Genomic DNA, 27,911 nt, shown 5'->3' on the forward strand with positions numbered 1-27,911 from the left:
AAAATTTCTAGTTTGTGTAGAAAAATGTATGTTACTGCAGATAAGTAGGAAAAACAATTCGATAATGTTCAAATACAGAATATTTTGGCATAACATTGCAAAGCGATACAAAATGGAATGACCACATCAGGTTGGTAGTAGTGAAGGCAAATGCTCAACTTCATTTATTGGGAGAATTTTGGGAAAGTGTAGCTCATCTATAAAAGAGATGGCATATAAATGCTGGTGCAACCCATTCTTGAGTACTGCTTGAGTGTTTGGGATCCCCAACAGGTAGGATTAAAGGAAGACATAAAAGCAAATCAGAGACATGCTGCTAGATTATTTTACCAGTCGGTTCGATCAATATGCAAGTATTATGGAGATGCTTTGTAAAATCATATGGGAATCCTTGGAGGGAAGATTCTACTATTGTCACTATAATTTTGCATAAGGACCATGAAGATTAGACAAGTGTAATTAGGGCCCATATGGATGCTTGTAGACAGTCATTTTTCCCTTATTCTATTAGCAAATGGAATGGAAATAATTAGCCACACACTATAAGGTGGCCTGCAAAGTGTGTATGTAGATGTAAACGTAGACAGTGCAAGATTTTTTTTTTCTTTTTACTTTTTACCTTTATAGATGACCACAGCAAATCTACTTCTCTGACAAAGGAGAAGGTGCCAACAAATATGCTGAATTCAAAAACCTAGTTGAAAAATCAGGCCATTTGTAGGTTGAAATGGATCATTATACGATGTTGCTCGAGCCAGGACTACCAACATCATTTTGTTCTGAAACCATCAACATAGTTGACTACAGCCGAAATTTTTGCTCAACCAAAGGATTGTCTGATGGAACTCCATATGAAAAATGGCTGAAGAGAAAACCTGACCTATCTGATCTTCGTACATTCAGTCAAAATGTCATCCATGATAAATCGCCAAGCACAGAAAGTTTGATACTAAAGGCAAAGGAGGGATTTTTGTACACTACTCTGACTGAAAGACTATTGTGTGTGGGTACCAAGAGATCATAGGATTCACACGTCAAGAGATGTGAGATTCCTTGATCATGACAGTTTTGAGCCCGAACAAACTTATTAAGAAGAACCGGATCATCACCAAAGAGAGGGCATCACAAAATAAATTCAGGGCCAGGAGATTTCATTGGTGGCAAAAACACTGAATCGGAATCATTGCTAGACAATGAAAAATTCAATGGTTTGAAGAAATACTTATTGTGCCTGTGAGTAATGAGTTCAACATGACGACAAAACTTGGAGGTGGAAGATCAAAGCTAGTGTAGACATGGGAAAGGGTCCATCGAACTAAGGTATGTGGGCTTCCGATCACTGCAGGCCAAGAATTCATCCCCAATGATGACACCTGCGCAACAGTTTCTGCCACATGTAGACTACACCTACACCTATACTCTGCAAACCACCGTGAGGTGCATGGTAGGGGTACGTCTCATTGTACAAGTTATTAAGATTTCTTCCCGTTCCATTCATTTATGAAATGCAGGAAGAATGATTGGTTGAATGGCTCTGTGCATGCAGTAATTATTCTAATCTTATCCTCATGGCCCCTAGGTAAGCAATATGCAGGGGGATGTAGTATCTGACTAGAGTAAAATTGGTTCTAAAAACCTTGTTAACGAACTCTCTCAGGACAGTTTATGCCTATCTTCACGGGTCTTCCAGTTTAGTTCCTTCAGTATCTCTGTGACACTCTCCCATGGATTAACAAACCTGTGACCATTTGTGCTGCCCTTCTCTGTATATGTTCAATATTCCCTGTTAGTCTTACCTGGTATGGGTCCTACACACTTGAGCAATATTCTGCAACAGGTCACACAAGTGATTTGTACGTAATCTCCTTTGTTGATGATTGATTGCACTTTCCTAATATTCTACCAATAAACCGAAGTCTACCACCTGCTTTACCCACAACTGAACCCATCTGATCATTCCATTTCATATCCCTACAATGTGTTGGCTGATTCCAACTGACTTATTGATATTATAGTCCTGGAATACTAAGTTTGTGTGTTTTGAGAAGTGCATAATTTTACATTTCTGAACATTTAAAGCAAGTTGGCAATCTCTGAACCACTTTGAAATCTTATTAAGATCTGACTCAATATTTATGCAGCTTCTTTCAAATAGTGCTTCATTACAGATAACTGCATCATCTTCAAAAAGCTTGGTTTTACTATTAATATCTGCAAGATCATTAATATACAGCATGAACAGTAAGGGTCGCAACACAGTTCCCTGGGGCACACTCGAAGTTACTTCTGACGAACACTGTCCATCCAAGATAACATGTTGCATCCTCCCTACCAGAAAGTCCTTAATTCAGTCACAAATTTTACTTGATACCCCATATGATAATTCTTTTGAATAAACATAACTGTGGTACTGAGTCAAATGCTTTTTGGAAATCAAGAAATACAGCATTTACTTGATTGCCTTGATCCAAAGCTTTCAGTATGTCATGTGAGAAAAGTGCGAGTTACGTTTCACATGATCTGTTTTTGAAATCCATGATGGTTGGCATTGAGGAGGTCATTCTGTTAGAGATACCTCGTTATGTATGAGCTCAGAATATATTCTAAGATTCTACGACAAATCGATATAATGGATATTAGACGGTAGTTTTGTGAATCACTTATACTGCCCTTCTTGTATACGGGTGTGACCTGTGCCTTTTTCCAAGAACTGGGCGAGGTTTTTTGTTCAAGGGATCTACGATTGATTATACTTAGAAGTGGGGCTAACTCTGCTGTATATTCAGTATAAAATCTGACATGGATTGCATCAAGTCCTAGAGCTTTCAGTTTTATCGATTTCAGCTGTTTCTCAATACCACTGACACTAATACTTATTTCATTCATCTTTTCAATGGTACGAGGACAAAGTTAGGGCAAATCTCCTGGGTTTTCCTTTGTAAAGGAACATTTGAAAGCAGAGTTAATCATTTCAGCTTTTGCTTTGCTATCCTCAGTTTCAGTCCCCCCCTCATTCACTAGGGCCTGGACACTAACTTTGGTACCACTAACAGCCTTTACAAATGACCAGAATTTCTCTGAGTTCAGCAACAGATCACTTGAAAAATATTCTCTTATGGTAGTCATTGAAGGAATCACACATTGCTCTCTTGACAGCCAAATGTGTTTCATTCAGCATCTCTCTATCGATAGCCCTATGCTTTGTTTTACATCTATTATGCAGTATCTCTGTTTCTTTAAAATTTTCTTCACAGTGATGTATACCACAGAGGTTCCCTCCCTTTATGAACTGTTCTACTGGGTACATATCTATCCTGTGCATAGTCAACTATTTTTTTAAACTTGACCCAGAGTTCCTCTATGTAGACTGATCAAATGTTTCAGTTCATGATATTAACTTTGCAACAGAAGTCAATGTCAACAATCCATTATGTGGTTCAGATCATCAAGAGTGGTTGAAAGCTACGTATGATGAAATTAGGTCACCAGTGAAAAATGATACAGCAGACATTGCAGACAGATACACAAATAAAACGGTAAGTGACTGTAGGACTGTTTTGAGGAATAAATACAATAGTGATGGATATTTGCTGAGGGGAAAAGCAAAATAGCTGCACAAGGAGACGACTTTGGAGAAACATTCTCTCTGAGTTACAAGCAGTGAACCACTTAGATTACTCATGGTTCTCTCAGTCAAATTTGACTTGTGTGTCTCTCAACTGCATATCACCACTGCATTTATCAATTGCTGAACTGACAGAAATATTCATGAGGCTCTTGGACTTGCCAGTAGAGCATTACAAAAGATGAGAGAGGCGGAGAAAGACAATCATAGCCAAGAAGGCAAGTGACGTGCTCCAAATATTGGAATCTGGTGATAAAGGGTGTAAACTTAAAAAAGAAGTCAAGAAGAAGATTATGTGTGGCACCGAGCTGGTCACCGGTAGCATGCCAAATTGAATGCGACCATAACATCAATTCAGAGCCACATGTCTTTTAAATATTATAAGAAAATGTCCAGTCTTCCTACTCCTCTATGTAGATGACATTATTGTCTTTTCAGCAGACTCCAAAAGGAGGAAACAAATGAAGAGTGAGTTCTCTGCCAGACTTAATATCAAGGATCTTGGGGCCATAAGATGCTATCTGGGCACTGAGGTAAAGCAAATTGTTGACAAAATTACATTATGTCAAAATGGCTATTTCAGACAAGTTTTACACTGATTCGAAATGGATGAGTGCAAGCTCCATTGACAACTGGGAGCAAGTTGGGTGCAACAGCTACAAATACGGAGACCTGGAAGGAGCACCGATGTACATCACCACTGTACTTGAACCGACTTATGCTACGTGGTAAATAAGCTATGCCAGTACAATGATAGCCTTAATTTTGTTCCTGGCAAAAGGCTTAGACACCTCAAAGGAACCATAGACAGGGAACTGACCAGCAAAAAGGATAAGGAAGGAATCTTATGTTTTGCAGATGCTGATTGGGGAAGTTCCAGTGTTGATAGAAAGCCATATACTGGCTACTACTTCACTTCATCGAGATTAGCAATCTCATGGTGTTCACACAAGCAGAGCCATTGCTCTTTTATCAACTGAAGCCGAGTACATGAGCCTCAATGAAGCAGCAATGGAAGTGGTCTACCTGTCAACATTCATGAAGGAGCTGGGTTTAGAGAAACAATCATACATCACCCTTTTCAATGTCAATCAGTCAGTTTTTCATTTACAGACAAAGCACATTCACATAAAATATCACTTCATACAGCAAGCTCTACAAGAGTATCCACTGAAACTGGAATATCATCCAACAGAAGATACAACGGCTGATGTATTGATGAAGATTCTTCCTGCATCAAAGCACAAGAAATATGTTAATGGATTTGGACCTTGATCCTAGAACCAGAAGTTTAAGATTTAATTCTCAAACTGTTTGTGAAAATTGAGGGGGTATCTTGAGATTCCAATTTTACAGCCATGTAATGTCACAAGTGTTCATAGATGTTGCTATGCACGTGCTTTCAAGTCTGTTGTCCTCAGTAAATTATGAATAAAGTAGTTAAGTAATTTTATGCCGTGCTCATGTTTTCAAACCACAATCCAACAAAGGCTGATGAAAGAACCAGTCTGTCAGTTTCGATGGATTGGTTCAAATGGCTCTGAGTACTATGGGACTTAACATCTATAGTCATCAGTCCCCTAGAACTTAGAACTACTTAAACCTAACTAACCTAAGGACATCACACACATCCATGCCTGAGGCAGGATTCGAACCTGCGACCGTAGCGGTCACGCGGTTCCAGACTGAAATGCCTAGAACCGCACAGCCGCACCGGCCGGCGTTTTGCTGAGAAGTTTGAGGTACCAGACCTGGATTTCCATCTCTAGACAAGAATATATGTTTTTAAGTACTGATAAACCAGAAAATGTATCAAGAGATAAAACAGAGAGGTTCATGTCAGTGCATTAAGAGAGATCCAATTACAAAATACAAGGACTATGAGGACATAATATCAGTTAAAAGGCAACAAAACTATAAGAAATATGCACACAGAGTTATGCTTGTAAAAGATCTAATTTCCCATTGATGTCAAGATCCTCAGAAACAGAGATCAGCTGTGAACCAACCCAGCATTTGTTACACTTGGAAAAATAACAATTAATATCAGTTCAACTGGACGATTTTTACCTTTATGCAAGAAATCACAAGCAATGGTCCAAACATTTATGATTTTCACCTTCTCTGACCTCTCTCAAAAGCAGTTCTTACAATGGTTGTATACACATTGCGATCATACATGTATTATTTTCTGAATGGCTTCCTTTGACTTCATATTGGATACTTCATCAATAAGACATAAGCAACCAGAGCAAAGAGTGAATATTATCACAACTACTAGAAAAAATCAATTGTTCACAAATTTGTCAGAAAATTCCGCTGTCGTACACGCATCAGAACTACAGCACACAATCCAAACGAGCAACAATATCACAATTCACTAGGTACTTAGTTAGTTATTTGAAATGTTTCATGCATCAGTCAAAATATGCTGCCCTAAGGTGTAATCTTCAGGGTAATGTTACTAAGGTCAAAAAGTATTTATTCTACAGAAGTGGGCATTATATATTATCATCTTGCAGAAGCCTCACATGTGAATTCTCACATGTGCATGCCAATACATATCTTCATAATGGTACTTATGGTTAATAACAAGAGTGAATTAGGGGAAACTGTGCTATTCACAACCACAAAGCAAGAAGCATAAATAGATTCCTTAAATATTACAACTGATTAGAATATCTGAACTGAAGGGATGTAAGTTTCAAATAATCTCAACCATTTTTCTCACTCATCTTCCTCATTCTTTTCTCCCCCTGGGGAAAGAACCAATAATTTTGAAAGCCATGATAGTGTCTTCTATTTTTTTCTGTTTCTATTGGCAATACTAAATATTTCTCTGCTTAAAGGCAAGTACTTGTCATCAGCCCCATCTCATAATTTTATAGTTTTTCGACAGAAATTCTGTTTCATAATTTAATAGAATAAACTCTAATGACTGTACAGAACAGATCTACGTGACGTTACATTAATGTTTTGCTTGAAGTCTTAGATAAAGTAGCACCTGAGCACTATAATAAAAGGAGCAGTCATTTTTTTTTCAAACTGAAACTTGAATAAGTAAATGAATGAATTGATGTATAATTGTATTTGATGTAATAAAAAGCTAAAGCAATAAATAAGAAAAGCTTCCTAAGTTGGAATAACTTTTCAGAATTCTGTCTGAAATTTCATCAACCTCACATGAGCTTTTATTTTTTAGAATTTTTGTAATTATATTAATTTCTGTGATACATTAATCTCAGTGAGGAATGTTGGTGCTACTTCTAGCTGCTTGAAGTGTTGTGGAATGATATTTTTAATACACTATCTTGTTTTTTCAACTCAACCATTTAATTCATAAAGATGACATACTGAATTACAGATAGGTATGATGAAAAGATTGCTACATATCGGCCAAAGCATTCTTCTGAAAAGAGAAATGCACACACATTCACACATGCAAACATAACTCACACACACAACCCTTTTCTCTGTCCAGACTGCAGTCAGGCCGGAATGGCTGCAGGTAGCAGTCGTGTGTGTGAGGTGTGCTTGGTTGTGTGAATGTGAGTGTGTTTCTCTTTTATGAAGAAAAATTTGGCTCTAAGCTTATGTAGCAATTTGTTCATCATGCCTTTCAGCAACTCAATGTGCCATCATTAAGATAAGTAGCAATCTATCCTGTTCATAATACTGTTGATATTTCAACCTGGACTTTCCATTGTTTGAACCATCTAACCCATGTTTACTGCTACATTTAGAAAGCAATTGTTAAATGTACTTGAAACTCGTGAGTTATCAATCACAACACTGTCACTTAGTTTAACTGTTATGGAGTCCTTAAGACACACTGGCTGTCATGTCTTCCATTTGACAATGTCCCATACAGCTTTAATCTTATTACCTGCATTCCTTATTTCTGTCAGGACATGCATAACTTTCCTTATAATATTACAGTATATGGGCACTTCAAAGATAACAAATGTTGTAATCACAATAAAAATTTAATCTAAAAATTCAACATCAATTAATTTTGCTTGTGAAGAAAAAGTGTGCAATCATTGTGTAACACAGTTCCAAGTCGTATTTACATAAACCCAAAATCTGAGAGTAGTTAAATGTGATTTGAAATATATAACAGTCCATTTAATTATACACTACAACTTCATTAGCATGAACTTGCACTTGTTGTTGTTGTTGTTGTGGTCTTCAGTCCTGAGACTGGTTTGATGCAGCTCTCCATGCTACTCTATCCCGTGCAAGCTACTTCATCTCCCAGTACTTACTGCAACCTACATCCTTCTGAATCTGTTTAGTGTATTCATCTCTTGGTCTACCTCTACTATTTTTACCCTCCACACTGCCTTCCAATACTAAATTAGTAATCCCTTGATGCCTCAGAACATGTCCTAAGAACTGATTCTTTCACCTAGTCAAGTTGTGCCACAAATTCCTCTTCTCCCCAATTCTGTTCAGTACCTTCTCATTAGTTACATGATTTACCCATATAATCTTCAGCATTCTTCTCTAGCATCACATTTCAAAAGCTTCTATTCTCATCTTGTCTAAACTATTTATCGTCCATGTTTCACTTCCATACATGTCTACACTCCATACAAATACTTTCAGAAACGACTTCCTGACAGTTAAATCTATACTTGATGTTAACAAATTTCTCTTCTTCAGAAACACTTTCCTTGCCATTGCCAGTCTACATTTTATATCACCTCTACTTCGACCATCATCAGTAATTTTGCTTCCCAAATAGCAAAACTCATCTACTACTTTAAGTGTCTCATTTCCTAATCTAATTCCCTCAGCATCATCTGATTTAATCTGACTACATTCCATTACCCTCATTTTGCTTCTGTTGATGTTCATCTTATATCCTCCTTTCAAGACACTGCCCATTCCGTTCAACTGCTCTTCCAAGTCCTTTGCTGTCTCCGACAGAATTACAGTGTCATCGGCAAACCTGAAAGTTTTTATTTCTTCTCCATGGATTTTAATACCTACTCCGAATTTTTCCTTTTATTTCCTTCACTGCTTGCTCAATATACAGATTGAATAACATTGGGGAGAGGCTACAACCCTGTCTCACTCCCTTCTCAACCGCTGCTTCCCTTTCATGCCCGTCTTGCACTTAACATGCAAAATATATTGGCCCCGACAGGAATATATTAGTTCTTATACAAAGTTTTACCTGATAATATGAATTTCGGAGAAGATGAATAACAAAATCTTTTTCAGTCCCTAGCATAATTATACAGTATTTTTAAGTGTTAATTTTTTTCTGAAATGAATGCAAGGATGTAGCTACAAAGCTAACTACCCATTGTTGACTTGTTTCTAATGTATTGTAGGTCAGCAGCTGTGACTGTTACCAAAACAATCAGTGCATACAATACATTTAAATAAATTCAATAATATATGCATCAGCATTTAGAAACATATTTGATGCCAGGTGTTTTTTTAGTTGCAGCCAAATCGAGTTCGAATATTGAAAAAATATCAACAAAAAGCAGTGTGTGAAACTTGGCAAAGAGAAAACAGATGGAGAAAACAACTGCAGAGCAGTCTGGAATTCTCAAATCCATTTTATCTACAATAATTAAGAATTGAGAAAAAAAAATCATTAATGCTGCTACATTAGGTTTCGGAAACAAATTTAAATTACTTTGTAGCAATAAGTGTGAAGACAATGAGGAATTACTTCTAAAATGATTCAATCATATATGTGTATCTAACATACCTTGAAGTGGCCCTATGATTCAGTTGGAAGCAAATGAGTGCCAAAAATATAGGCACTGAATACTTCATTTGTTTTGCTGGTTGGCTGTATTGGTTCCAACAGAGATACTCAACTGCATCTGTACAAATTTGTGGTGAAGCAAATAAAGGTGTTGAAGAAAGTGCAAATAGATGGTTGCATGAATTCAACAGTGTGAGGGAAAAGTATGCCTAATGTGATGTGTTCAATAAGGATAAAACTAGACTTTTTTCACATTGCACCGAAGGGACAAAAGGCGATAAATGTCAAGGTGGACCACGCAGCAAACAACATGTAACTGTTGCCCTTGTATGTAATGCGGACGGCAGTGAGAAGTTTCGTACCTAGGTTATTGGTAAGTCTGAGCAACAGTGTTGTTTTAAAAACATACATATGGGCACTTTACCTCCCATCTACTCTCACCACACGGACACTTGGATCAATGGCACATCGTTTTGCAAGTGACTTCTTCGTTTCAACAGTCGAATGGGTGCTCAAAACTGACATATTCTTCTTACACTGGACAAATGTACAGCCCACAATGTACACTATCTGAACCTGATCAACACAAGGGTTCAGTTTTTTCCCACCAAATGCGACAAGCTGCCTTCAGCCCTTGGCCCAAAGCATCATTTCTCTCATGAAGAGAACTACATCGCAAGCAACTTTTTAACAGCTGCAATTTGTGCTGCTGAAAACAATACTGCAACATCACATTGGAATCTTCTTGATGCAATAAAAGTCATCACAGCACCCAGGAAGTCTGTGTCGCGACACCATACACATAAGTGCTTTAACAGAGCCCTGAGACAGCAAAACTGAAGATGTCCACAAGTTAGATGATGCCACTTCAACTGATGAATGGACAGTGCACATGACAGCAGTTCATTAGTGCACATGACAATGTTGTCATATGTGCTTCTGTGGAATCTCAGTGCCAAAAACAGTTTAGAACGATTTGCTTCAATATCTGACATCACTGCTGGGTTTACAGATGCTGTAGTTATAACTGGTCGTGAAATTACAAGATATTTTCATGTCAGCAAACCAGGCTTGAATTTTTCCAAAAAAATGGTGTAGTTTGTGAGTAATTGTGGTTTGACAGTCACTTTATTGTGTTATAAGTCTACAGTAATGTTAAGTGATTGATACTATAGTGTATTACACATCACTGTACTACTGTAAATGTATACATAATAGAATCTGTGTTTTTCCACTTAATGCAATTTTTTTAAACATAAACTCTTGATTTTCTGGTCCTTTTGGATTTGTGTTAACAAGGTTATAGTGTAGTACTTAAAAAACAACAATGAAATAAAAGCCAAAACAAAAACTACAACCCAATAAAAACATATTTGTTATAGCTACTGATTGTGCAGTATCCGAGCAACATTATCAAACACCTGTCTCTTAAAAATTAATGACCTAGGTCAAAATAAGTAAGTATGTAAGGGGGTGGTTAGGATGTAGGAGTTCACTAACAATCCAGATTAAGAGGGATCATTTGGTCCTGCCCTGAAGAACGAAGTTGTTTTTCTAAAAGCTATGAGTTTTGTTGCCTTTAGATGTGTTTACCCCAGCTGTTCTGGAAGTTTGGTTCCACCATGAGTACAGGATGCACTGATAATTCCAGTTAAAAAAATTACCATTACATAAAAGTAAATTAGATATTTAAACAACAGAAAATCTGGGATGGGGTAACAAACAACAATATGAAATGGACAGTTAGATACTCATCATCACACAGAGGAGGCGTTGCACATGGACAGCCACATTTAAAAGTAAGCCGGTGGATATTATATGCTATGGATGTCATAAGCTATCAGAAAAGTAGTGTGTGTGTGTGTGTGTGTGTGTTCATCTGATGTAATACTTCGACCAATAGCTTGCAATATCCAACAGCTTATTATTAAATCTGCCTGCCTGCTGCTAAATTTATCCTATTGGTTATTTCCATACCAGCAACTCTAGATGTTCCCACGTGACCAATTCTGTATGAACATTCGCATGTTCCTGATAAAACACTGGTAAAGTTACACTGTCACCAATTCAATACTTCTGGAGATATAGTTGTTCGTTTTACCCCATAGTGCACCTATCAACAGTGCATCCTTGAGTTTTTGGCACCTTTAAGACATAACATCTCTGGCAATATTTTCTTGAAAGAAACAAAACTAGACCATCTTGTACAATTTTTTGCACTATCTCTTGTGAAACAAGAAAAAAAATCTCCTGGCCAATTTTCATATGGATAATTTGCAGCATAGCAGGCCAAACTCTTTTAAACCTGTTTCACTAGAAAGACAATGTTCTAAACCACCCAAAAACTATATTTGGTTTTGCAATGTGACCATATAAGGCATCAAAAAATAATGACAAGTTGGATGTCCTTGAAAATGGGCCCACATTCCACTGGTCTCAAATAAAATCTGACATCTTTTATTATGTTCTACAATTATTTAGTACTCTATGGGAAACTGAGTATCAAAAAATTTGATGACTAAGGCGAGAAAAAACTTGAAGACCTTAATATATATATATATATATATATATATATATATATATATATATATATATAATGGAAGGAAACATTCCACGTGGGAAAAATTATATATAAATACAAAGATGAGGTGACTTACCGAACAAAAACGCTGGCAGGTCGATAGACACACAAACAAACACAAACATACACACAAAATTCAAGCTTTCGCAACAAATTGTTGCCTCATCAGGAAAGAGGGAAGGAGAGGGGAAGACGAAAGGAAGTGGGTTTTAAAGGAGAGGGTAAGGAGTCATTCCAATCCCGGGAGCGGAAAGACTTACCTTAGGGGGAAAAAAGGACAGGTATACACTCGCACACACGCACATATCCATCCACACATACAGACACAAGCAGACATATTTAAAGACAAAGAGTTTGGGCAGAGATGTCAGTCGAGGCAGAAGTGTAGAGGCAAAGAAGTTGTTGAAAGACAGGTGAGGTATGAGTGGCGGCAACTTGAAATTAGCCGAGATTGAGGCCTGGCGGATGACGAGAAGAGAGGATATACTGAAGGGCAAGTTCCCATCTCCGGAGTTCGGATAGGTTGGTGTTGGTGGGAAGTATCCAGATAACCCGGACGGTGTAACACTGTGCCAAGATGTGCTGGCCGTGCACCAAGGCATGTTTAGCCACAGGGTGATCCTCATTACCAACAAACACTGTCTGCCTGTGTCCATTCATGCGAATGGACAGTTTGTTGCTGGTCATTCCCACATAGAATGCGTCACAGTGTAGACAGGTCAGTTGGTAAATCACGTGGGTGCTTTCACACGTGGCTCTGCCTTTGATCGTGTACACCTTCCGGGTTACAGGACTGGAGTAGGTAGTGGTGGGAGGGTGCATGGGACAGGTTTTGCATCGGGGGCGGTTACAAGGATAGGAGCCAGAGGGTAGGGAAGGTGGTTTGGGGATTTCATAGGGATGAACTAACAGGTTACGAAGGTTAGGTGGACGGCGGAAAGACACTCTTGGCAGAGTGGGGAGGATTTCATGAAGGATGGATCTCATTTCAGGGCAGGATTTGAGGAAGTCGTATCCCTGCTGGAGAGCCACATTCAGAGTCTGGTCCAGTCCCGGAAAGTATCCTGTCACAAGTGGGGCACTTTTGTGGTTCTTCTGTGGGGGATTCTGGGTTTGAGGGGACGAGGAAGTGGCTCTGGTTATTTGCTTCTGTACCAGGTCGGGAGGGTAGTTGCGGGATGCGAAAGCTGTTTTCAGGTTGTTGGTGTAATGATTCAGGGATTCCGGACTGGAGCAGATTCGTTTGCCACGAAGACCTAGGCTGTAGGGAAGGGACCGTTTGATGTGGAATGGGTGGCAGCTGTCATAATGGAGGTACTGTTGCTTGTTGGTGGGTTTGATGTGAACAGACGTGTGAAGTTGGCCATTGGACAGGTGGAGGTCAACGTCAAGGAAAGTGGCATGGGATTTGGAGTAGGACCAGGTGAAACTGATGGAACCAAAGGAGTTGAGGTTGGAGAGGAAATTCTGGAGTTGTTCTTCACTGTGAGTCCAGATCATGAAGATGTCATCAATAAATCTGTACCAAACTTTGGGTTGGCAGACTTGGGTAACCAAGAAGGCTTCCTCTAAGCGACCCATGAATAGGTTGGCGTACGAGGGGGCCATCCTGGTACCCATGGCTGTTCCCTTTAATTGTTGGTATGTCTGGCCTTCAAAAGTGAAGAAGTTGTGGGTCAGGATGAAGCTGGCTAAGGTGATGAGGAAAGAGGTTTTAGGTAGGGTGGCAGGTGATCGGCGTGAAAGGAAATGCTCCATCGCAGCGAGGCCCTGGACGTGCGGAATATTTGTGTATAAGGACGTGGCATCAATGGTTACAAGGATGGTTTCCGGGGGTAACAGATTGGGTAAGGATTCCAGGCGTTCAAGGAAGTGGTTGGTGTCCTTGATGAAGGATGGGAGACTGCATGTAATGGGTTGAAGGTGTTGATCTACGTAGGCAGAGATACGTTCTGTGGGGGCTTGGTAACCAGCTACAATGGGGCGGCCGGGATGATTGGGTTTGTGGATTTTAGGAAGAAGGTAGAAGGTAGGGGTGCGGGGTGTCGGTGGGGTCAGGAGGTTGATGGAGTCAGGTGAAAGGTTTTGCAGGGGGCCTAAGGTTCTGAGGATTCCTTGAAGCTCCGCCTGGACATCGGGAATGGGGTTACCTTGGCAAACTTTGTATGTGGTGTTGTCTGAAAGCTGACGCAGTCCCTCAGCCACATACTCCCGACGATCAAGTACCACGGTCGTGGAACCCTTGTCTGCCGGAAGAATGATGATGGATCCGTCAGCCTTCAGATCACGGATAGCCTGGGCTTCAGCAGTGGTGATGTTGGGTGTAGGATTAAGGTTTTTTAAGAAGGACTGAGATGCAAGGCTGGAAGTCAGATATTCCTGGAAGGTTTGGAGAGGGTGATTTTGAGGAAGAGGAGGTGGGTCCCGCTGTGACGGAGGACGGAACTGTTCCAGGCAGGGTTCAATTTGGATGGTGTCTTGAGGAGTCGGATCATTAGGAGTAGGATTAGGATCATTTTTCTTCGTGGCAAAGTGATACTTCCAGCAGAGAGTACGAGTGTAGGACAGTAAATCTTTGACGAGGGCTGTTTGGTTGAATCTGGGAGTGGGGCTGAAGGTGAGGCCTTTGGATAGGACAGAGGTTTCGGATTGGGAGAGAGGTTTGGAGGAAAGGTTAACTACTGAATTATATATATATCTAAAAACAAAGATGATGTGACTTACCAAATGAAAGTGCTGGCAGGTCGACAGACACACAAACAAACACAAACATACGCACAAAATTCAAGCTTTCACAACAAACTGTTGCCTCATCAGGAAAGAGGGAAGGAGAGGGAAAGACGAAAGGATGTGGGTTTTAAGGGAGAGGGTAAGGAGTCATTCCAATCCCGGGAGCGGAAAGACTTACCTTAGGGGGAAAAAAGGATGGGTATACACTCGCGCACACACACACATATCCATCCACACATATACAAGAAGAAAGGGTGTCTCTTGTCATGACTCATAGTGACCATAGTGACATATTTGGATGTTTTTCTGCTATAATTAGGGACTCATATTGTTTATAAAGTTCACAATTTAATCGTCCATCACCAAGGCAATGGAGATCATGGTAGTAACATTGTTGCTTATCAGCTGCAGCACACATCACATAAATAGCCATCAGGTTTTATACTACTCACACATTTTGTAAATTTTGGTGAAGTTCGGCGCAGTCTTCCTGAAATTTTATGGAATGGATTCCTGTTATAGATAATTATTAGTGTCTCTTTAAAATTGTGAAATGCTACTGATGTGCTAGTTTAATTCTGGTTTAAGTTTTAGCACACTTTGCATTAGCATAGTTTGTCAGTTATGTGGAAAATTGGTGTACAGATAAAATATTGTACAACTGTGTTATTACAGTTTATGGTGGCCAAATCACAACTGTTTGCTTGTAAAGTGAGAAAGCCAGCATCTCCATTGCCATAGGGGTCACGGCCGATAGCTCTGCAACAGCAGCCATGAGTGGATTTCTTTACCACGAGTTCCCAAGCTGATACATTTCTAGAAGTGTCAGGGGCAAAAGCTATAAGGTGTCTTTTTTAGGATCCTGAGCTTAGGCATACTTCAAGCTACTTGAATTTTTTTACAGGCTTCATTAACTTGCTGTAGAGTGTCAGGAGAAAAACTACACTGCTGGCCAGATCGTGTCACTGATGGGATAGTTTGGGAAGAAATTTTGAAAACACAGAACCCAAAAAATTACACCTTTCATATGTGATTACCTCAAATTATTAGAACCACAATAAAAGAGAAAACTATTCTCTTATGGGATTCCTTAGCCACTTCATTTTTCATACAAATAAAAATGTAGGGAAAGGTAGATTGGTGCTTACTGTAAAGAAGACACATCAAGTTGCAGACAGGCACAATTAAAAGCTTTCAGCCACACCCTTCATCAGTAAAAGAGAGACAAACACCATTCACACACACACACACACACACACACACACACACACACACAGATTTATTCCATAATTACTTTCAGAGATATAGAAAGCTTCAAATTATCTGTACAATTGGCCAGGAAATCTTTTTTTAATCATTTCGCTTAAGACAGCGCAAAATGTTGTGCAAGATGGTTCAGTTTTGTTTCTCTGAAGAAAATATTTCCAGAGATATTATGTCTCAAAATGTTGCAGAAAACTCACAGATGCATTGCTGAAAACTCACAGGTGCATTGTTGATAGATGTGCTATGGGGTCAAACAAATGACTATAGCTTTGCAAGTAGTAAGTTGGTGAAAATAAAGCTTTACCGACGTTCACTGGTAACATGCAAATGTTCACACAAAATTTCTACAAAATCCAAAATTAGACCACCTGGCATGGAAAGGGGCCCATTCATAATCTCAAAATACATATTTTTCAAAATAATTAACAAATAATAGTTTGATACCTCACCAAAGCTGCTATCAAATATGTACAATGGACTGTCATCCAAGGTTGTCTCCATATACTGGACATAATATTTCATTTTCATTTTCACACTATAACCTTCATTGTCTTCACCACATTTAAACTTCTGATTCCTGTACTTCTTTGCCAGCTTCTATAAACAAGATGAAGGAAAAACACAGTTACTTTTCTCCAGCTGAATATTCATGATACATTAAATCTACAAACTATTACAAGTCAATTACTAAAAACTATTAAAAATTTTATGAAAATATGTTACAATGTCACACAAGAAAAACTTACACTATTATGAAAAGAGTAGATTGCTACTTATCTTATAGAGGAGCTGTTAAGTCACAGAAATGCACACGAAAAATACTGCTATACATTTAAGCTTTCTGCCAATAGGGTTCTATTCCACTAATGTATCCACTAGTCTCTTCCTTTGCTTTTATTTTTCTAATTTTCTACTCCCCCCCCCCCCCCCCAAAAAAAATAAAAATAAAAAATAAAATAAATCTCCTCACAGCACCTAGCAGCCCACCTTGATCCCATCATGTCCCACCACAGTCCCAAAAGTGGCACTACATCCTCCTCAACCCCTAACCTACTGTCCCTACCAACCCTTCCCCACCCCAGCCGCCTCCTTACCCCCACAGCCAATGCATGGCTTCTCCCATCAGGTGCAGTTACTGGCAGTCTAGCTTTAGTGGCCAGAGACAGACGTCATGTGAGTGTGTGAGTTGTGCTTGTGTGAATGTGTGTGTTTTCTATTTTAGAAGAACATCTTTTGGCCAAAAACTTAAATGTCTTTTGTTGTGCCTGTCGGTGACTCAACATCTCATCTAGCTGGTGAGTAGCAATTTATCCTTTTCATAATATTGTCTTTATTCCATCCTGGATTTTCCACTGTTTAAGAATAATTTACATGTTTACAATTTAAATAGTCAAACACTTTAAAAACTAAAATAAAAACCAATACACTTAATTGTAAAAATATATGAACATAACTGAAAAGGTATCTCTACATTTGCTGCAGTGATTACCAAAATTAAACAAACTTTTAAAAGCATGTTAGCTTTTTGTAACTCCTAGTGACAGACAGTAGCAGCCTGCGTATTCCAATGTTTCAACTGGTTTGAGACTGTTGGAAATCTTTTAAAATATATTCAGCTTCTTAGACAGAGCGAAGTCCATCCTCACTTGCAAAGTTGGTGCAGTGTTATGAAGAGAAATTGCTAATAATAATATATAGTGTGATCCAGAAGGAATGTCACATAATTTGTGAGGTGATTCTACATGAAAAAATAAACAAAAATTTCTATGAACATTTGTTTGATTTTTGATCATTATGGAACTGGAGCAGGTTGAAGACTACACACATTCATGAATGATTATGAAGACAAGTATGAACATTACTTACCAAAATGTTTTGAAGGCACTGTGGTGGATACAATAATGGTGGAACAGATGACCAATCCAACCTACAAGAGTTGTACAAAAAGTCCCCAGCCCATTTCAGTGCACTTGTCAATGCATCGGCGGGTGTGTTGCGCTGCACACAGATCATCATCTCAGCAGGATTTAATGCAGACAACAATGTCAGTGATGAGAGCAACAAGTTCCTCACATGTATCCACGTACATAGCAGACACATTCCCCTTTAACCAGCCCCATAAACAGAGTCTGATGGGATTAGGTCGGGTGATCTAGCAGGCCAGTTAATGGGTCCACCATGGCCAATCCATTGCTGAGGAAATGTGTTATTCATATACTGAGATACTTGTCTGGTATAATGAATCGCTGATCCATCATGTTGCAGATATGTCTGCCATCGTTGATCTACTGACACATATTCCAAAAGTGCAGGGAGGTCTTCTATCAGGAAATGTGTGTATTCTGTGGCTTTCATGTAATTTGAGAGGATCACAGACCCTATCACCATGTCATCAGTCATACAACACCAGACATTCACTGAGAACCTAACTTGGAATCTTGCTTCCTTAGTGTCATGCGGGTTCTCTAAATGTAGTCTCATCTGTAAATAAAGCGTATTGCATGACATCTCTGTGCACAGCCAACCATTCACAAAATTGTTGTCTGCTTACTGAGTCACCTAGCTGCAAATCTTATATGGGCTGCACATGGAATGGGTACAAGCCCTCGGAATGTAACATACACCACACTCACGTTTGTGGAATATCGAGCTGATGGCTAATGGGCCATGCACCATGTACTGGTGGTGCGACTCCGTTGTACAATTGCAATAATATCTTCCCCTTCTTCCATTGACTTGATGGCCTCACATTCTGATGTTAAGTGTACACTGTGTAGTGTTCTGGATTGACGTAATGTTTGAAAAATTCAGGGAAATAGCCTGCCACAGGAGGTTCATTGATCAGTGAAACATTTATGGTATTCTGTCACAGCCGCACTGGCATTGCCTTTACAGTACCTGCACATAAACAATATGTTTGAGTATTCTGCATGGGTGAATGTGTCTAACATAACACAACGGACTTGCCCAATTAAACAACATTCAAGCACAACACGCACACAGCCTCATGACTGTTCACTGATTCAACCCACTATTGCACAAGGAGTACGCCTGCAGCTGTCATGTCAGTGTGACGTCACAGTGCTGCCATCTGTTGGAGAACACCCCCCCGTCCCCTCACACCTCTTGAGGGACAGATCTGCCCCATCATTATTATGTCCACCACAGTGCCTACACAGCATTTTGGTAAGTAATATTTACAATTGTCTTTATAATCGTCCATGAATGGGTGTAGTTTTCAACTCACTACAGGTCCATAACGAGGGAAAAATTGGACTTTTTCAGTTCATTATCACATGTAGAATCATTCACAAATTATGTGCCGCTCGTCCTGAATCGCCCTTAAGTGTAGCACGTCTGCTCTGTGATATGACTACAGCGCAGTGACTTCGTATCTCATATAATGAGGTAAGACATCACAATTTAATGGTTATACTAAGAATGGATCAGTATTATTTGCTGCCTATGTATTTAGGTATATATGATCACTAGCAACAAAAGTGGAAACTTCCCAAATGCTAGATATCATTTTCTTCTCTCTCCTAAGATTATATAACTTACACACTGATGACGGATTTATTTCCTAAGCTGCCCATTATTGATAAAGATCAAATGGTCATATGTTTTGAACCACCTAGGAGCACAATTTACAACGTATCAAACATTAAGGATGATGTTACAAATAGAATATATGAAAGAAAGAAATGCTGGTTGCATGCAAAGGATCTCAATCTCATACAACATTTGGCCTAGTCATTTAACCATCCGAGTCATACGTCAAAATACAATGAACATAACTATTTTCTTGTTTTGCTCCAAAATTACACGCCAGGAGAGATAACACACATTTTTTTGGTTTGAGAAGACATTGCTTTCTGATCCACTCTCGTAATATAGTGCAAAAGATGGCAGGGCACAGACAACAAACAGTTGAATTCACTCTCTCTCTCACGCATTCCAAGAAGCAGAGGCAATTTCTTTTCTTAACGGCTACTTAAATCTCTGAATGTTTGTGACCAATATTTGTGGGGGAAAACTGAACAGATATGTTCCCCACAAGGCTACTTCTGGGCTATGAAACAGGTCTTTGGTGATAGAGGGCTTCACATAATAGTTTCGGCAAGCATTTTGGAAAGGATTTCCTGATGCATAGTTCTCTACTTTTCAGTCTTGTGAGCTTAATTCTTGTGCACTTTCATAGTGTATGAATGGAACATCATAAAATTAGTATAAAACTTTATAATCACAACTGCTTACGCACAGAAAACTATGTCAACATCCTTTAAAATCAGCAAGAAACCAAGTTTAGTAGGTCTGAATCACATTACTGTTCTGGTAGTTCAGGATTTTATGACAGGTGCAATTACTAAACCTAGATTTTTGGATACTGCACTTAAATGACTTATACAGCGGGCAAGGGGGGGGGGGGGGGCTGGTAAACAACGAGGGAACGTGAGTTTCACACAATATCAGTACTGGCTCTGAAAAACGAAATAGTATCAAAGAGTGCAGTATCAAGAGACAGACGTAGCTATAAACTGGCGCAAGACCAAAATGGAAACATCAACTCTGTTGAACATCTGGAAGCACATTATTAATTCTGAGGAAAATCTTACTGATTACAGCTATTTACCCAACAGAAGCAGAAAAGTTACCATGATACTTTCAGTAGTTGTGGTTTGGCACTTGATTTACGTTGAAGAAAGGAACTATTTTGGTAATTCAAGGCACTAATGTCACATTATCATGAGAGTGGAGGCGAACTGCAAGTTAATTGCAAGACGAAACACTAAGAAAAAGGGGCAAAAATTCAATGAAACAACAAAGTATGCCGTCTTAATCATTTACACAAATAAACTATGACAATTCCTGCCAAAACACACTATTTAAATATGCCAGTTCTAACAATGATCATTGCACAGATTGTCTGCATGATAATTATCTCGTGATCACTTTACAAGCAGAAGCAATTTGAAGTACAGTGCACCACAAACAGTAAATAGTGTAACTTTTTCTTCTCTACTACTACCCAATTTTTTATTTTTGTCTGCAGCATCCAAGCTGCCAAAATCCACAATGAGTGATGGGAGAATGTTTGACATAGTCAAATAGTTTATTAGTGACCAGTTGTAGCTCGTAGGTACACATTCTGTGTGTTCACAAATTTTTAAATTCAGAGACATATCAGAGAGCAACATTAATAGCATCTACTGTGTAACAGCTATGCTTGTCAACGCATTTATACAACTTCAGCCACTGTCAATAATAACAATAATATGCATAATGTGTATGAAAAAGGAAGAATTGTTTTTGTGGACTCCCTTATTTTGCACATAAATACAGTTTATGGCAAGAAGGAAATAATGTTTAAACTTTTGTTACTCTCCGTTTTGCATTCTTGTGTAAGTGGGAGTTTTCGTGCTTTTTTATTTTTTTGGACAAAAGTACAAGCTTTGTAATTCATTTATTTGTTAATGAATTAACTTCTGGGTTGAAAATCGGGCATTCTTGCTTTGCACCCACACAGCTTCCACTTATTACAGGCTTCTTTATTAAATGTTTGCTTGTAGTCACAATTATTTGATTTCGTCACTTTCTCAGGCAATGGCTCTGGTCTACTTCCTTTGCGGTTAACTTTTCTTGGTAATTTTCTTTCTTGTTAGCACTTAATACAAGTTCAATAGAGTTCATGCTGACACTGCACAGGAAAATCCAATTCCTGCACAGTAAACAACCAACTCCAAACACAAACTGCCTCTTGCAGAAATTATTAAATTCAAGTAGTACTATCTACCAACAAGGTTACTTGACTAGAATACAAATGAGGTGCTAAGAGCCATAAGGGCCAAAAGCACACCGTCTTCGACCCCCCCCCCCCCCCCCCCATATTTAAGTGAATATCACAGAAACCAGTGAGACAATTTTTTGTGAATGTCGAGATGTATGTACAATGTGGCCCTACAGTGCAGACAAACCTGACCCACCTTAAGATCAACAGATGTCAGAATCATGAATAAATGGTACACTCTCACAATCGACGATTATGTGCTTTATGGTTCTTGGTGCCTCAAATGGATTACTTTATGATTAAAACCAAAACATATCTCATTCAGAATTCCACAAAAGAGGTTGTTCTTTCAGTATAGCTACAACATATAATTTACTATACACTGAGTGAACTTACATATCTGTGGAGTGTGCTACCATCTAGTGGGGTTTATGGCAAGCAAACATGAATAAAAGACTGCTGCAGTGTGTTACCACGTCGTGGCATTGATGTAAACTTGTAGTTGAATGGTAAGAGCTAACAGTGCATGCCCTGAACCGTGCAAATCGTTTATCAAATCAGTATGCATTTGTCGCATAATGCAATTATGTCACACCAGTTGCGCGTGCACAAAAGCTCCTAAAAACGTGCACAAGTGAAGGTGTGCTTGCGATCCTTATGCCAAAGTTTCACCGAGTCTAGAGGATCACAGTGCGGCAGGTTTAGTGCTGGGTATTTCAGATTAGCACATCTGCAGTACGTTAAACAGCACTCAAAGAAAAATAACCAATAAATCCGCAAGATGTCAAAAGTTAGGGTGTTCACGTGGGTCTTGTGCTCCTACACAATAGCTGCCAATGTTAGTGACTATTAAATAAAGATAACGCCAGGCTTGAATGTCAATATTATTAGGCGATGGATACATTGCTACCTGTCATAAAGATGACCCATTGAACTGGAGACAGGCACAACGAATGGTGAGTAGCCCCCCCCCCCCCCCTCCTTTTTTCTTTTCTTTTTTTTGACACAGCAGTGACATGTTAGAATGTGATATTCCCTTTCCATATTCAACAATCGCATTATGAAGTTGTATCTGTATAAGCATACTGGAAAGTTTGTTCGTGATGACAGCACATTAAAGAAGTTGTATTTTCAGTTCCTATATGAAGAAAGTGTCGCAAATCAGGACAAGTAACATCTGATGATCCAGTGTATTTTATTCTATACAAAACTATTGCCCGAAAGAACAGTATATATACACAATGAATACTTTCGTGGGACCCTTGATTGGAGAACAAGTGAACCCCATGCTTTTGATAACCTGCTGCCTCGAGAAAACAGACAATGCCATGATGCAAAGTTGGATTTGACAAGTCTTTGGTAGGTTTTGAGGTATGTCCCCAGATGCCTGTGGACAGCTCATGCAAACTCCACGAATTAAGGGCTAGTGATTTGTGGGTACGGAGCTGGTGGGCAATAGTATTTCATTTCCACTGGGGTGCATCAGATGAATTTGGTGGCCAACACATCAGAGAGAATTCATTACCATGCCTCTCAAATCACAGACATACGATTCTGGGCCTGCAACAGTGACAGTTATTTGACGCTAGATAAGATTGGTATTATTGTCATACTGAATATTAGCACACTTTTTGCTGCTTCCTTTGCAGTCCATATTTTGTAATCGTGTGTACATGCAGACTGAAGCAACAACTGAAAATTCTGGGATTCAAACCTGGGTCTCCTGCCCACTAGACACATGTGCTAACCACTATGCTGCCCTGGCACAGTGGCTTTGTACAACTGCATGAATTATCCTAGCACAGCTCACTCTTCAATCCAAATTCCCGTTTTTGTCTGGGAAGCACTATTATAACTTCCCCTCACCCAACTTGGTCCATGGAGTGCTGCATGTTTTGAGCAGCTATTCGTATGGATAACAGCATATCTGGACATGGCCACTGCGTCTGCTGTGTGACGTACATTTTGAGCAGCTGTTCATCTGGAAAACAGCATATCCGGACACAACCACTGACCTGGTGTAATAAGAAATGTGATTTATTTGCCAAGACCACATTCTACCAGTAATCATAGCCTAATCTTGACAATCCCGTGTCTACTGCAATCACAATGTGTCAACTTTGGAATACACGGGTTGCTGCTGTGCAGCTCCATGTTCAACAATGCGCACTGAACAGTGTGTTCCAAAACACTTTTACTTACACAATCATTTTATTCAGCCCTACACTACCATTGTACTCTGTCATCAGACTGGCACAGATAGCCACTGATCCTGCTTTACAGACGGGCCAAGCCTCTGACCTCAATGTTTTGTGATGAAGCATGGATGTCTAACACATTGTCATTTACTTGTGGTTTACTGTCCTTCAACCACTTTACATAGATGTTTATGACAGCAGGACATTAACAGCTGATCATCTCCACTGTTTCAGAGATGGTTGTTCCCAGTCACTGGGCCAGACAATCAATCTGCCTTTGTCAAAATTACTTATGTCAGTGGATTTCCCCATACGTATCATTGCTAATGTTGATATACTTTTCTTACCATGTCACTTGCCCTGATTGGCATTAGCTGGCAGTGGTCATTATGTTTTGGCTCATCAGTGTATGCTGACTTACATTCTGCAACTTAAAAATCATGCGATCTACATCAGGCGCATTGTTCATACTGTTTGTGACGTATTAAAAAGAGGAACACTAGTACGTGAAGGAATTTGTATCACTGATTAGCGAAAATCTTGGGAAATGCTTCTGCCATGACACATAAGTAATACGAAGGTACAGGATTTTTCGTGTGATGAAGGTGTGTTAAAAAACGGATCTGCAGTGAAGAAGTTCTATTTGGAAATTAACTAAGAAGAAAAGAAGAGACTTATTAAGAAGAACAAACATTCAAAAAATAAGAAAAGATTTATTGCAGAACACTTAGAGTACGACTCGGTTCTTCAAGACTCAAGAAAATTTCTCTGATTCATGTGGAAGAATATTAATGAACTCAGACAATCTCAATATGTGGGCGAGTGCTGCAGTACAGTGAGTAAGATTTCTAACTGTATGGCATGAAATGAACTAAAGACTTTCCAATTACTTCGAGTGTAAAACGAAACTAAAGATAATCCAAAATCATTTACCAGAGAACTTTAAAGTAATAGTGAAGTACTGAGAAGAATTTATGCGAATTAAGTGCATATAACATTTACGTTGATGGAGAATTAATATTAACTAAAAGTTGTACAAATGTACATTAATAAGACATTAAGTGCTGCACACGAATCTGAGTTCCTATGTTGTTAAGGAAGAGTGATACAATGTTGCTTGAGACATTCATGTGTGAAACAGGCACTGTGGCAACTACAGCTGTGCTGCATATTTTGTACTGGAAACAATTTTAAAATAATCGGTATTACTTCCAAAGGAGGAACAAAAGTGAATTTTTCTAGGCATCAATAATGTGCAAGCAGCTGTCAAGAAATTCAACAATGAGGACAAACACCAGCAAACATTATTAAGTAAAATTCAGCAATCAATATTAAACACAATGATGATTCCCACACAATGAATTTAATTTCAATTGGTCTTGAGCAACAGTTAATCAAAAGTTATGCACTGGCAACAATTATCGAATACACACATGCAACGTGTGTTTGGTGGATGTAAGCTCACTTTATGAGAAGAATAGTTCAAGACAACATCAGAGAGAGAGAGCTGCAATTGGCAGCCTGCAGTTCACAGTCAAGAGTTCAATACGACACTGGCTGCCAGTGCAATGGGCTTCCAGCACTGATCGAGCAGATATAGTGTAAGTAGGCTGTTTATGTTTTCTCTATGTAAGTAGGCTGTTTATGTTTTCTCTATGTAAGTAGGCTGTTTATGTTTTCTTATTGGCAACGTTACAAGTAGGCTGTTTATGTTTTCTTATTGGCAACGTTACGTAGCGCTCAATATGAAAATCACTGGCTGTGCTGTGTGCAGTCTGTGGCTAGTTTGCATTGTTGTCTGCCATTGTAGTGTTGGGCAGCGGCAGTTGGATGTGAACAGCGCGTAGCGTTGCGCAGTTGGAGGTGAGCCGCCAGCAGTGGTGGATGTGGGGAGAGAGATGGCGGAGTTTAGAAGTTGTCATGAACTGATATATATTATGACTTGTGATGATATTAAGGTAAATACATTGTTTGCTCTCTATTAATATCTTTCATTTGCTAACTACCCCTATCAGTAGTTAGTGCCTTCAGTAGTTTGAATCTTTTATTTAGCTGGCAGTAGTGGCGCTCGCTGTATTGCAGTAGCTTGAGCAGCGAAGATTTTTGTGAGGTAAGTGATTTGTGAAAGGTATAGTTTAATGTTTGTCAGGGCCATTCTTTAGTAGGGAGTTTTGAAAGTCAGATTGCGTTGCGCTAAAAATATTGTGTGTCAGTATAAGCACAGTCTCATATATAAATTGTTTAAAAGGGGACGTTTCATATGTCGACCCTCAGCCTAGGATACCTCACTGGAATCTTCTGATTTTTTCTTGTAGTTTGTGTAATTAGTGTAGATTTTGTTTATTGCTAGCGCGTAATTGTAGAGAAAATCTCCTTTGTAGTTGCAGTCTTTCATTATTGTATAGTAAAACAGTTGTGGCATGCATGTAGATTTGCAGCAAGTATTTCGCAGCTGCGCTTGCAATTAACTAGATATTATTTTCAGTGCTATGTTAATGTGTTCTCTTATTTTTGATCTTCAAATTGTGTTTTTCTGTGTTGTCGTGTGAAATACTGTGACAATAATGGCGTGTGAAAAACGTAATACTAGGCTCCAAAGTAAACTGAGAAATGACAGTGAAGACGAAGGCAGTGTGTTAGCGCCGCAGAGTAATGAATTAACTGATGTTCAAAGTAGTAATTTGGTAATTGTGAATAGGGAAATGGAGCGGGCTGCAAACAATGGTGTAGACAGTGAAACAGGTAGTGAACAGGGAAGCATTATCGATCGATCGGTCGGCAACAGCTCGCCTCAGGAATCCGAAATGACAGGACACAATTTCGCAAATACTGTAGATTCAGGTTTTGGGTTATCACCGTTTTCTCAAATAAGTCAAGACGCATTTTCTGCTTGTCAAAATGTGAATGTTGCCGGTGCAAATGCACTGCCGAAAAGCGTAGAGAAACAGATTCCAGACACTAATACATTATTATTGCAATTAATGCAACAAATGGAACAAAATCAGAGACAAACACAGCAAAAGCTTGAAAAGTTAGACACAATGGAACAACACCAGAGACAAACACAGCAACAGTTAGACACAGTGGAACAAAATCTCAAAAAGTTAGACTCATTGGAACAAACTCTCGAACAAACACGTGAGGATTTAACTGCTGAGTTACATAACATTGAATCGAAATGTCAAAAAGTCTGTAATGACGTAAAAACTCAAATTTGTGAGCATTTTCAACCTATTTTTTCGCGTCATGAAAATGCATTACAGAATCACGAAGCAGCCATAAAAGAACTGCAAACTATTGTTCATGAAAATCACAACACCTTGCAAGCTAAAATTGACTCAGTTGCATCTACCGATTCGGTTACGCAACTTGCAAAAACTCAGGATAACTTAAAGGACACAGTAGATTCGATTTCAACACAAATGGACACTCTGAAACTTGGTTCAGAAAAACACACTGAGGAAATGTGTTCATTATCAGAGAAAGTAGTTGAACTTTCGGATCAGCTAAATAATTTATCTGCGAAGGTAGATGATAATCTGAATGACGCAAAACCGGTAGTCTTTAATGACACAGAACAGAACGCACAAATTAGGAAACTGAAACAAAATCTGAATCAAATTGATACGCAACACCAAAGAGAAATCCGGGAAGTGCAAGATCAGTTGGCACAAGTAGTACAAGAATTACGTATTTCAGAGGACACTCGCGCCCCAATACGGGAAGAGGGACATAGAAATATGGAACAGACACAAAATAACAACACAGGGCACTTCGGAAATTGTGAAAGAAATCGGCAATGTGCACCGAATTTTGAGTTGGAGCCGCCGAAGCGACGTAACAATGACCGATATGCGACTCGACGACATGATGATTATGACTATAAGCTGTTCATTACTACACGTAAATTCAAAACATTTAAGAATTCTGCCAACGACATTCATCCACAAGCGTGGCTCCATCAATTCTCTCATTGTTTCCCTCCCAAC

General features: G+C 39.1%; 1 protein-coding gene across 2 annotated transcripts in view; it reads right to left on the bottom strand.

Moving 5' to 3' along the window:
- The window catches only part of LOC124797872 (bifunctional arginine demethylase and lysyl-hydroxylase PSR), a 163,644-nt gene that overhangs the window by 64,616 nt on the left and 71,117 nt on the right, over nucleotides 1–27,911 (bottom strand). For both annotated transcript variants that reach the window (XM_047260960.1, XM_047260961.1), the window contains one exon: nucleotides 16,381–16,533. In XM_047260960.1, the coding sequence (XP_047116916.1) occupies nucleotides 16,381–16,533 (153 nt within the window). The remainder of the gene's footprint in view (nucleotides 1–16,380; nucleotides 16,534–27,911) is intronic.

This window comes from Schistocerca piceifrons, chromosome 5 (assembly GCF_021461385.2).
Source record: "Schistocerca piceifrons isolate TAMUIC-IGC-003096 chromosome 5, iqSchPice1.1, whole genome shotgun sequence".
Taxonomy (NCBI): Eukaryota; Metazoa; Arthropoda; class Insecta; order Orthoptera; family Acrididae; genus Schistocerca; species Schistocerca piceifrons.